This window comes from Artemia sp. Qi Xiang Cuo, chromosome 1 (genome assembly GCF_049724085.1).
Source record: "Artemia sp. Qi Xiang Cuo chromosome 1, ASM4972408v1, whole genome shotgun sequence".
Lineage (NCBI taxonomy): Eukaryota > Metazoa > Arthropoda > Branchiopoda > Anostraca > Artemiidae > Artemia > Artemia sp. Qi Xiang Cuo.
Window position 1 is genome coordinate 80,502,313 of NC_142794.1, and position 13,087 is coordinate 80,515,399.

General features: G+C 32.8%; 2 protein-coding genes across 3 annotated transcripts in view; one reads left to right on the forward strand and one right to left on the reverse strand.

Annotated features, from left to right (window-relative positions):
• LOC148956787 (brachyurin-like) overlaps window positions 1-13,087 on the forward strand; it is a 625,076-nt gene that overhangs the window by 199,460 nt on the left and 412,529 nt on the right. The window lies entirely within an intron of this gene.
• The window catches only part of LOC148956789 (monocarboxylate transporter 14-like), a 113,640-nt gene continuing 101,408 nt past the window's right edge, over window positions 856-13,087 (reverse strand). For both annotated transcript variants that reach the window (XM_089087299.1, XM_089087298.1), the window contains 3 exons: window positions 10,333-10,456; window positions 3,948-4,073; window positions 856-2,580 (listed from right to left, as the gene is read on the reverse strand). In XM_089087299.1, coding sequence (XP_088943425.1) covers window positions 2,426-2,580; window positions 3,948-4,073; window positions 10,333-10,456 — 405 coding nt within the window. In that variant the 3' untranslated portion in view covers window positions 856-2,425. The remainder of the gene's footprint in view (window positions 2,581-3,947; window positions 4,074-10,332; window positions 10,457-13,087) is intronic.

A 13,087-nucleotide genomic window follows, 5' to 3' on the forward strand; every position in this document is an offset into this window, starting at 1 on the left:
TGCTTTTATGGGTATTATTAAGCTTTGGCGCGTTTTTCTACACAAGACAATTTCTTCTGGTAGCCTAGCTGCATAAAACCGTTTGAATTCAAAATCATATGATATCCAAAGATACATCAGAGAAGGCAATTGATTGACCTTTTTTTAAATCTTCGCCGTTTTTTAGTAATAAAAACAAAAAAACAACTAGCTTTTACTACGCTTTGATACCACAAAAAAAAAAGAAACCACTGCCAGACACAAAAGAGCACTAACCCCCTTAGAAAGCCTGAGTATTCTAAATATCCTCAAAAATGTTTCCATGCTCCTGAATATTCAAATCGCTTTTCAAAGAGGGAGTATTTTCGTCAAGCTTTTCTTCCTCCTCCTGGAAAATAGCCATTATCTGAACATTACCAGGGAAAATAGCCATTTCTTGAACATTACCAGGCATCAAGTTTATATCTAAACATGTAGTGTAAATCGAACAAAATCTCGTATTAACAAACGATTTTGCACATCTAAAATTTTAGTTTCTTACAATAAAATGGCACCACATAGAGAACTAAAAAACCCGTTAATATATACATACATACATACATACATACATATATATATATATATATATATATATATATATATATATATATATATATATATATATATATATATATATATATATATATATATATATATATATATATATATATATATATATATATATATATATATTCTTAGAGAACTAAAAAACCCGTTAATATATATATATATATATATATATATATATATATATATATATATATATATATATATATATATATATATATATATATATATATATATATATATATATATGATGTTCTATAGATAATTAAAACAAAAAATATATGTATGAGGTAAAGACTCCGTAATAGCAAAAATATACTTAAGAATATAGACCTGTATATATTGTTTACTTAAATATTGTTCCAATTCAATTCTCCGTTTTATATAGTGTGGTCGTGAATTTTAACTTCAGATGGGGGGAGGGGGTCAGAGGATTCTCGCAGAAATCACAAAGATTTGGCTTTACTTTTGTTATATTTGATACAATTCGGTATGTTCATACATTACATACGTGCAGCAACAACCAACACGAATCATTATCTATAAGAGGTTTGTTGTTTTATCCATAAACCACTATTAAGTTTATTTTTATTATGACTGACTATCAACATTTTTTTTTATAAGGGGGGTGCACATCTGGGGTTGACCAAATTTAGGGAGGGGTTGCCAGGAAAGCTTGAGAGCCTCTGACATAATGCATTTTAAGTTTTGTGCATTTTATCCAGGGATATACGCAGAGAATTCAGAAATCTCGGGATCCAGTCCCCGTTCTCCAGAATTTCATGTACTTCAACAGTTTTTATTTCTGATATTCTAGTAGTATTTATATTAATTTATTTGTTTATAAATTATAGCAATTATAGTATTTGACTAATTATAGTCTTATAATATTATACTATTTTACAGTATTTATAAATTTATAATAATTCAGTCTTTGCCTTATTTTGTCTTTGTCTGATTGTTCAATTACCAGATTTAGCATTATTTTCGCAGAACAGAAGTTTATTGCGTTGCAGGGGTTTGAAGTCATGCCTGAAAGCACATGTTGAACAAGACTCAAGTTCAAGACTTCTTACACAGGAGATAGGCACCGCGTCACTTAGCTACGTTGACACGTTCTTTCCAACGCTATATCAAAACCACACCAACACAAGTCTTCCCTTTGACACTAGGAAATCCTGTGCATTATATTTATAGTAAGATATAATAAGTGGCAAAACAACAAAAGTAGTTTTTTGCGTTGTAGGAGTTTGACGTCATGCCCGAAAGCACATATCATCGTAGCTCAATGGAACAGTGCCAAACTGGCTATTTACTGCATTGCTTACTGTACAAAAATAACTCGTTTATTCATTGAAGCATTTGTAAATATTTTCTAGCAATATCAGATTATTAAGTGAAATATATCAAATTGCTGTGCTGCTGCATTATTACTGAATTCTATGCCCACGTTTTATCTTTTTTGTTATCGAACGTTAGTCTTTTTGTTATCGAACGTTATTTTTTTGTTATTGAAAGTTATCAAATTTTATGACTACGTTTATTTTTTTATCTCATGCTAGATATACAAGCCAACTATTTTAATATTTGAGCTGTTTCAAGTGTCTATTCATAGTAGTACATGAATATTTCGTATTTTTATAGGCAATTAATGTTGTTATTTTTATTTTATAATGTCTAATTGTATACTTGAATTTTTATAAATAGCTTAAGGGTTTACTGAGCTCACTTCTAAATAAACTCATTGTATCAGTGAGCTCATTTCTAGACTTGCAAATTACTTTCAATTTCATAATGTGGTCTAATCAATCAACAAAAGTTTCCTAATGGCACAGAGTTATCACGATGCATACTGAATGGACAATTTTTCATTCTTCTTCTTCTCCCATCGATTGATCGCAGCTAGGGGATAGCAAATGACTCCAGACAGAAGAAGTAAAACTCCAGAAAAATAGAATGATGCATCATAGTCTTGAGTAGCATCGTAAAATTTCCCTGGAAAATAAATGATGGATACAATAGAAATGTTGTTACTTTATATTCTTAAACAAAATTAACATAGTTTTTTAAGTTCTTTAAAAACAGCAAATTCGGTAAACTGTTTTATTTCGTCAGTTTCACAATCGACTAAGAGATCAACCAGTTCGGCCTCTGTAATTGAGGGGTAGGTGGTACAAATGCCAGCAAAGAACTCGTTTACCTCTGATGCGCTCATTTGAGATCCGTCAGGCTTGGGTATTTAGCTCACTGTTAACTGACTTGCCAGTCATATGTTTCACTGTGGAATGCCACTTCCGACTGCTACTTTGGACAAGGGTTACTACCTTTTCCCGAACATAATTTCTTCGCTTCAAACGATTGACGGCCACGATTCGATTTCTAAGTTTCGCCGCCGCGGCTATTTGTCCGGAACTGTGCAGCCTGCACCTCATCTTGATCATTTGTTTGAGGTCGTTTGTGATCCATGGCTTATCGGACTTACTTACCACTACAACTTTAGCGGGAAAAAACTTGTGAAACATCTCTAACAGAAGAGAGTTTAAAGTGCTGAACTTTGCTATTCAGGTTTACTATAGAACACAGGTCGTCGAAGCAGTAAGTCCCGATCCACCGACCAAAATCGCAGATTGTTTGAGATTTAAGCGGACGAATTGTCACTTTGGTTCTCTTTGGCTTCGGTTGGTTATTTTTGGCTTGCCAGATAATTAAATAATGATCTGAACTCTGGAGAGGACCTAACGACCGAGGGGAGTAATAATTTTAACTTATTAGTTCTTATCAAGTAACTTATCAAGTATATCTTATTAGTAACTTATCAAGTTTAACTTATTAGTTCTGCTTATTTGCTTTCATGGTTAAAAGTGGCAATGCTAAGGGAAATTTGGGACTACCCTAAAACCTTCATAACTGTAAAGCAACCAAAATAAAAATCTAAAAAAATTGCAGTTTTCAGGTATGAATAGAACAAAGATCGATCAAGTGGGGGGGGTATTTAAATGTCTTTGGTACTTTACAGATCATTCGCTGTTAGATTTACGAGAAAAAACATTATTTTCTCCAAAATATTACAGATAAAAATGTTTTCGTTTTTAATTAAAAAACAATTAAAAGTTGGTAAAATCTCATTATTTACCAGTGTTTTATATTTAATTATTTCATTTTCTCTTTGCTATTATACAAATTTAGTACTGAAGAGCGACGGTAGATGGTAAATAACGCTAGTTTTGTTTAAATCTTCATTGGATTATTATCTTTTTTCAATTTACTTTCATTCAATTTTATTCAATTTAATTTTACTTATTATTACTCAATTTTACTCTTCATCCAATATAATGTCTTAATAAAAAAATTATTTAACTCACCTGCTATAGGTCCTCCAGCTGTAGCAGCTAAGCCTGAGAATAACAGCAGAAGACCAAAAGCATTTGTCAGTTTTTCCAACCCAAGTAGCTCCACTAAAAGGATCGAACGTAAAGAAGCAAATGCAGCTAAAAAAAAGATTATAGATTTAGATTATAAGATTAGATTACAGATTAAAAGATTATGGATTAGAAGGTATAAAAAAAGATAGAAATAATATAATATACTTGCCAATTACGTACAATCTTTATAAGGAAATGTACTCGCTTGCCTTAGGGCTTCAGGCATAAAAAGAAAAAAATGTTTACTCTCTTGTAGGCATATGAAAACCAACTAACTCTGACCTTAGAAGTACTCAAGAGAAACCGTTACTCGTTGTACAATATCATGCGACTGTTTTCATATTAGTGATAAGCTGAGTGTTCCGAAAACATATCAAGTGAATTTACCGATTACTTAAAGATACTGCTAACAATACAAAAACGAAAAAAAAGAAAGAAAAAAAACAAATATAGATGTTCATAATATGTTATTTCCAAAGTTGATCATCATCGATGTCAGCGCATGAAAAATTCGTATAGTTTTAGAAAAAAGAATAAACTCCTCAAAAGGGAGTGCAATATTTATGAAAATTACGGAAGAGAATTCAACATGGATGAGAGCCTAAAGTCACTACCTACGAAATGTAGAATATCCCATTTTTCTTTTGAACTGAATGAATATTCAAACAGTTATAGATTTAACTCCTGATCTCCCTTACCTAGTAGGATAAATCATTTAGTATGAGTGCTGAGGGGGCGACGGCTTCCTATTATCGCGGAGACGGTTATTTATTTTGGAAAATTATAATATTTTCACAAATTAAATATACTACATGAGATCCTTTTTTCAAATCAGTGCTATGCAGAAGTTACTTCCTGATTTAAATAGTCATGTTTGAGGGACTGGCAGCACTTCTTGCGCTCAGAGTACCACTGGTTAGAATATTATAACGAACATATATTAAATAAAAAAAAAAAAAAATTAATCCCTGCAAAACTTTAAAGTAAACAACGAGGGGGGCATTATGGGGTAGCTCCCATCATGTGTGGAATAATTTCTGTTCGTTTTTTACTTCTGATTTCTACCTTTACTTTAATTTGAAAAACTATTGTTTATTCATTTAATTAGAAAAGAAAAGAGAATTCCGTCTCCATTGTAACATTTATAATCAGCATGAATTAATGTATTTTAAAGTTGCATATACTATAACTTTATAAAGACTTTATTATTCAAGAATTTTTTATAAAGTTTGGGTTTTTGTTGACATGGATTGTTCCTGTTGACATGGATTGTTCTGTTGACATGGATTGTTCCAAACTAGGTGTTTGATCCAAGACTCTCCTAAATGTAGAGGAGGCTACTAATCCCTCCACTAATGCTTTGAGAATGATAATTATCCTCAAAAAGGTACCCCTCCAAATATTTACTAAGTCGGGGGCTTGACATACAAAATATTAATTGAAGCATCATCATCTCCACAGTTTTAAGATGAGTTCTTCGGCCTCACTTTTAATTTTTTTATGATACTCATGATTCCACTCCCCCCCCTTGGAGTCCCATCCTCGGAGTCAAGGAAGAATATAGATTAATTTCCAATTCCTGTCACAAATCACCCATTACATTTATTTTAAGGCTTACGGAGAGATAAGAATTTTGAACATAAGAATGTCCCTGTGAGATTTAGCACACTCTCCCCACCTAAACAAAGACTCATCAACCCTCCTTTGTAATGACTGACGTGCAATTATATACCCTTGTAAATAATTTTACCAAGCCTCAAATAAATCAATTAGTTAAATGAAGCTTTGAAATAAGTTTCTATACTAAACCGTTTATTTTCTATGGACTCTGTATGTGTTTTGGGATGAATGTACCAGCGTACAGCATTCACACCTCTGAGACTGGAGCTCCTAAAGTCCTTCATTTTACTAATTCAGCTAGCAAACACATTACTATTAAGTAACAAGGTTTACTGTTTGTATTCCATCTTAAAAGATACTCGTTCTGCCATCTTATTTTTCGTCGTGTCAAGTAATTTAGTTAAATATCAGTTTCTTTTGACTCGCAAATTTGAATTCTAAAGTTACGCATAATCTGGTCAAAGAATCTGATAGGAATATGTCCTATTGGCTTTTGATTGGTTGTCAATATTTCAAACATTTTTTCTTTTTACCTCTCTTTTTGTCTGTCTTTATGCATCTTTTTGTCTTCTTCGTGCATCTTCCAACTTATAATTTCAATATAGTTCCTCTTTTCACTAAATGGATGGTCAATTTTCACAGTTAATGTGACGTTTCAGTCACTTCTAGAAAAGAAACCCAATAGGGTTTAGTTTGTGCAGAAATAATTATGCTAAGTGTCATCCAAGAGTAGCTTTTAAGAAAAAAATTATAGAAATTTATGAGTGATGACTCGGATAATCTCAGTTTCTTCTAACTAGCAGTAATAAATTGGATAAAATGTCCCTAATAAATATAACTCTTTATTTCTTGCCAGTAATAGAAGCCACTCCTGTAATAACCTGTGGTCCCAAGTTGTTTTAAGTTAAGGTTTTGCTATTGATACCCCCCCCCCCAAAAAAAAAAGCATGAGGCAGCTGATTGTGCGCAGCAATTACTTAGCAAGAACTGTGGCATTTCATTGCGTCGCTTCTTTTTTTTTAGCAGTTCTGGAAACATCAGGGCTCCAAGCTTTTCTTCTCTTTATATTGACTAAGAATCATCTCTCTTGGGGATAAAAAGTAGGAAGTATGCGATTGGGATTTAACAGGCTCATACAGTTTATCTGACCCTGTAAAAATTAGATTACCTTTCTTTATTCCTTAGATTACCTTTAAATTTCTATGGTTGAATTTCTGTCCTGGGGTATTTACGGGTAAACTAGGGCAATCAGTAGTTGCAGACTAGCAAGTGAAGGAACTACATAATTTTTTTGTTCCAAAAAAGTTATCTTTTCAATTCAGTTTATCTTCAATTGAAGTAACTGGACTGGTAAGTCAGGAAATTCATCACTATCATCAACCGGTCCAATTGCTTGCATTAAATTCCATAGGTAGTCTTAGGCCAGAAAACACATATGATGTGCATAAAAAAAGATCTGTCAGGCTTAAATACTTTGATGCACATGGTTTCTTGCATCAGAGTTTTCTTTCAACAGCTGTGATAACATTAGTTATTTGTTTAAAATGATGTTTCTTTGTGATGTTAGATAAAAGTTTACATTGATCTCTTTGAAATTCATATACATAGTTAAAGAGATACTATACCCATATTTCTGGAATGAATTAAAAGACGTAATGAATCCTGATTATTTTTTATTAGGTTATTACGAAATGATGAATGTTCCCAACCATAAAGAGCTTTAAATACGTATGAAGTGCTTCTTAAGTCAGCAAGCCAAGGTCGTAAACAGACACCTTGTTACCTCTTTTATTCTAGAAGCAGCAAGTGGGAATTTAAAAGAGGGTCTACTTAAGACAATGAACGGTGCTGATCTTTGGCTGCAACAGATTATTCATTGAACAGCGATGACCTGACTTGCTTGACTTGACTTAACGCTCTTGCTCAGCAGGGTCGCCAGCGTAGAGGGAACTAGCTGACAGCACCGGCAGTCTTCTCCAGGTGGTCCTATCCCAACCTAGTGATGGGGCCTCGTGTGGGTTGATATTGCGGTTGAGAAGTCGTTGGTTTATTACATCAGCCCACCTGGTGCGCGGTCTCCCACTAGGACGTCACCAGCCATTTTCCGAGGAGTTGAAATCCGTGATGATCCTTACAGGAGGCGGAGTGGGCGGCCATACGACTTCAGGGAACAGGCTTCTGCTTACGTCGAGAGATTTGCCAGCTTGAAGGTTGTCAGGATCTCAGTGTTGCGGATCTGGTCATACCATTTGAAGCCTTCTAATCAACGCAGGTGTCTAGTTTAAAAGGCATTCACTTTTTGTAGCTGTGTCTGATTTATCCGCCATGTAGGAGAAGAATACAGCATGATGCTTGAGACTGTGGCATTGTTCGAGCTTTGATTTGGCAACTAATTTGTGGTTTGAGGAAGACTGCCCTCAGGAGTCGTCCAAATATAGAGTTTGCCTTGGTTCATCTGGCAGAGATTTTGGCGTCAAGTGTGCTATTTCTGGATATAATTGATCCGAGATATGTGAACTGCTTTACCAAGTTGACAGCTTGCCGGTTAATTTCAACAATTAAGGGTAACGTTGAAGCGGTCTTATCTATGGGCATTATCTTTGTTTTCTTTCAATTAATTTGCAGCTCTACTCTAGAGGCTGTGGAGGAGGGTGTCTCGAGTGCGGAATTAAGTTGATCAAGATTGTCACTAAGGACAGCTACATCGTCCGCGAAGTCAATATCAGAAGTGAACATCTAATACACAGAAAAGTGTCTATTGGATGTCATATGACCATAAGCCTTTATAGGGCAGTTCCTTCTTAGTATATATGGTGGTAGGTTCCAAGATGAGCGGTATCTGATCCAGTTAAAGGATGGACAAAAAAACTACACAGTCAACGAGTTGGAACTATTTAGCTCTTTACATTTAGAACAGATAGAAGCTATCCTAATTTGACTATTGGAAGCTATCCTAATTGGAGTTACTACCTTGCAGTGTATGCATAAAGTTAGTGAAGCAAGCAAACACTTTCAATCTAGAGAAACCAATTTCACGTCTATATCACACCTAATCATACGTACACATATGTATAACAGGAACGGAGATCGCGTTTATTCATAGGTATTTTCATTTATTTACATGAGAGGGTAATTACTAATCTGGTCCCTATTTGGACCCCTTTTCCAACCCTATGAGTCCCAAAAATTTCTACTTTTAGAGCATTTTGTCTGTATGACCTGGTCATAAGTAATTCATCTCTCTTTATCAGTTCCAAGTTGGTCCTTTCTTAATTAATATTATAAAACATTTTATGATTCTGATTTTGACAAAGAATAAATGGTCCACATCTATTGCATATATATATATATATATATATATATATATATATATATATATATATATATATATATATATATATATATATATATATATATATATATATATATATATATATATATATATATATATATATATATATATATATATATATATATATATATATATATATATATGTATGGATGTATATAAAATATATGTATATATATTTTATAAAACCATTTGTGAGGTACATTTGTTTTCTCTTTGTTGGAAATCAACTTTTTGAAAATGTGCGCCCAAGTTCTTGGAATATGTCGTTTATTTGTTTAATTTTTCTAATTTTAGTCAGAAATTTGTATTTTGAAATTTTTTCATTTGAAAAATTACAAGTTTTCCTTGTTCATTCGTGTCACATGGTACTAAAATTCCCTAAAAACGTTGAGAGGATTATTTTGTATGTACTAGAGAGGCGGGTTGACACATTTTGGTTTTCATATTACAAATTGATGTATTTATTTCTTCCCATCAAGTGATAAATTCCTTAATTTAAAAAAAATATCCCAAAAAAAATGAAATTTTTTTTCTGAAAGAAGAGTTTACGACAAAACCTAAATGCTCCTTGAACGGAAATATAGACGAAACCTTTGGCATGACTTACCGAATAGTTGAATCTTTAAATTGATTGAATTTAGTTTCGCTAGTTTTTTTCTCGATTTTATTTCATTTAGTTAAATTAAAATATCCAGAGTTCTAATTAAACTAAAAATTTAATCATTTCTATCCTTGTTTTAAGTATACTTTTCAATTAATTTTCTTTAAAAATTTTCATAGATATAGCGTAGCCTACATACATATTAAAGATTCATTTGTGCCATTTTTGTCAAGTTTTAAAATCTTTTTAATTTTCCATAATAATTTTATGGACTTTAAAATTAACTTAGGGATTTACTATTCCTAGGGAGATTTTCAGTCCTGCTTCTTCCACAAATATCCGGTAATGTTTAATTGGCAATGTAAATTATATGAATCTTTATCAATAAATCCTATTATTTATTCTTTTATCAAATAGAAAATTGCAAGCGTGACTAGAATTAAATACTTGTTAATTAAAAGACAAGTATCCATTGCAAAACACATACCTATTGAAATTCCAAACAATCTTGCGCAAATCATACGTAGACTATAAAAAAAAACAAAAAAAAAACATACAATGTAAACCTATAGGTATTAAGTATTAAGATAGAAAGAATAAAAACAGACAAAACTTTTCAAAATACCTGCAATTGAAATTCCAAACAAGACCGCGCAGATCCTAAATGTAAATAAAAACATACAATATACAAAATAAATAATTGATAGATATAAAGTGTGCAGAAAGAAAAAGACCACTTTAAATTTAAATACCTATTGAAACTCCAAACAATACTGCGTAGATCATGAGTAAAGTGTAAGTTGACATAATAGGACACATAATTGTTACAATTCCTCCAATTGTTAGGGCGACATTTGTCACCAAAAGTGAATCCACCTAAAAAAATATATATTAAAATGAAAATAGATAGAGTGGTTCTGTCCTCAAGGGAGCATTTTCTTGCCTGGGAAGACTAGGAACAAATATGTAGCAGGTCTTGGGTATTTTCAGAAGCCATTAGACAGGCAAAAAGAGTTTTTGACAATCAAATTGCTAATGTGCAGATTTTAGTCGATATGAAATATGGAAGATAAAATTTGAGACTATTCAAAATAGGTTTGGCCAGGGTTGTATCCAGAATTTTTTTAAGGAGGTGGGGGTATAAAAGGTTTTTTTCTTTGGGAGGGGGTTCAAAAAACTTTAAAAAACGCTTCAAAAATTTGTTTATATTCCTTTTTGTTACATTTTTACGAGTTGGAAAAACATTTCGGGGATAGGGGGTCAACCCCCTAAACTCCCTCACCCTCCTCTTGGATACTTTCCGTCCCTAAACTCTCTCTCCCCTCCTCTTGGATACGACCTTGGAATATTTCTGATAAAACCTCCCTTTTTTTAACTTACCCGTGTTAATGAAACATTTCCATGGAGGAATTTTAATATCTAAAAGACATGACCATTAAACTTACAAGGGAATCTTCTTAATATTTTTGGGGAAAAAATAATGAACATGTCACTTATAGAAAGAAGAAAGCGTCTAATTTTCAATAGAAATAATTTTGCTTTTTATGTTAACAGTTTCTCTGAGAGGAGAAAGAGAACAAGACCTCATTAATCTATTCCCTAGATATTTTTGGTTGGATGGCAAGAAAAATGTAAACTTTAATTAATCATCCTCATTTACGCTTGGCAGAGTAAGATGCGGTATAGATCCGAGGATTCAAAATGGTCATCTCGAACAAACCTATCGATACTAAAATTAGAGAAGCAATGTTAGAGAAGCAACGCTCTAACGTTGCCTCTATTATAGAGGCACGAACATTCAAGTTTTTTCTTAAGTGAGCCATTTTATTTGGAATGAAGGGTCATAGAACTTATAGAGGAGACTCTAAAAGATTTGAATCGAAATTGATTTGAAATCGGAAGGTCTAATATTTTTTAATATCCGGCAAAGACACCCAATAAAATTTTAAGATAACTATTTTGCTCAATATAGTCGAGAAATTCAATTAATACACCTCCAGGGATAACACAACCCCCAAAAGGCATAGGGTCAAGGCTTGAAAATAGCGCAAAATTGCAACTTCGTAAATAAACTTGATAAAGGAAAAGATGGCCTTGTACGATGATGGGTATATGATTGGCTCAACACTTTCAGAGACCATTCGGTTGTAAAGGACGGTAAGAGGGGGGAGGCAATGGGTAAGGCCAAAGGATGCAGTATTGGAGGCACATTCCCCTTCCTCCTAAAAAACAAATAAAACAAGGCACAAAAAAGGGCCAAAAACCTGTTTTTCTGATTAGCTCGAAACTTATAGACCTTAAGTCTCTGAACTAAGAGGACCTCAATACAGAAAAAATTTCGGTTCTACCCAGATTATGATCCAGAAAAGGACCAGAAAGGGCCACAAAAATGTTTTCTCCAGCCACTTCCCAATACAGGGTGGTAATAGAAACTTAGCAAGGGGTTTGTTTACGATAGCCATTGTGGTCAAAATAGTTAAAAGGTCCAATAAAAAGGCACTTGTTGTGGGAGGGGTGGGATCCTGGAAAAAGGCTAAAAACTTTTCATCCGATCAGTGAAACTTGTAGCCATGTGCCTAACTTATTCTGGAGCATAGTTCTTTCCTCCCCTCAATAATTGGGCTAAAAAAGAGCCCAGAAACTTTTTCTCGTTAAACTTGGCCAAAAGAAAAAACAGCAAAAAATTGATTCCCCAAAAAACAGATGCAACAAAGGACCACGACTGATCCACTTGAGGGGAAAAGTATTTGAATAAAAATTCATGTGGAATTTTATTCAGCACCAGTGGCATCGGAAATACACCATAAATCAGAATAAAACTAACTACCGTATACAGTACAGTTACTGTTCTTAAAATCCCACTTAAGTTCTCAAGAAACGACGAGCAAAAAAAAAAAAAAAAAAAAAAATATAGTTCATTCTTTAAAAAATGCCAAGAAGAGACTTCCCTTCGAATGTGAACACTTTTAAAACCTGAATTTCACCCATTAATATTACATACTGATTAATATTTTCTATTGACATTTTACTCATTCATACATTACATTACTTATTACACTACCCTTCGAATAAAGACACCTTTAAAACCTGCATTTCACCCATTAACTCATTAATTTATTTTTTATTTGTCTTCTAATTATTCTTACCTATTGACCAAAATTTTCTCAAAATATTTCAAAAAATCTAAGAAGAAAACTCCGTTCGAATGAGGACACATTTAAAGCCTGCATTTGATGCATTAACTTATTACAGTATTTTTGTCTGTCTTCTACTTCTTCTTACTTACGAAACTTTTCTCTCTCTAAGGATGTTTGATTTTTATCCTGATTCAAAATTACATATATATAGAAAATCAAATTATATTAGTATCAATTATATAAGGCTGCTTCTCTTTTCTCCTTGTGTGAGTTTCTTTTCTTTTATTTTCTTGGTTATTTATTGTAATTTCCGATCGTCTTGCGTTTTATTTCTTAGTTGAATTTTTGTTCATCCTTGGTTCAATTTAGT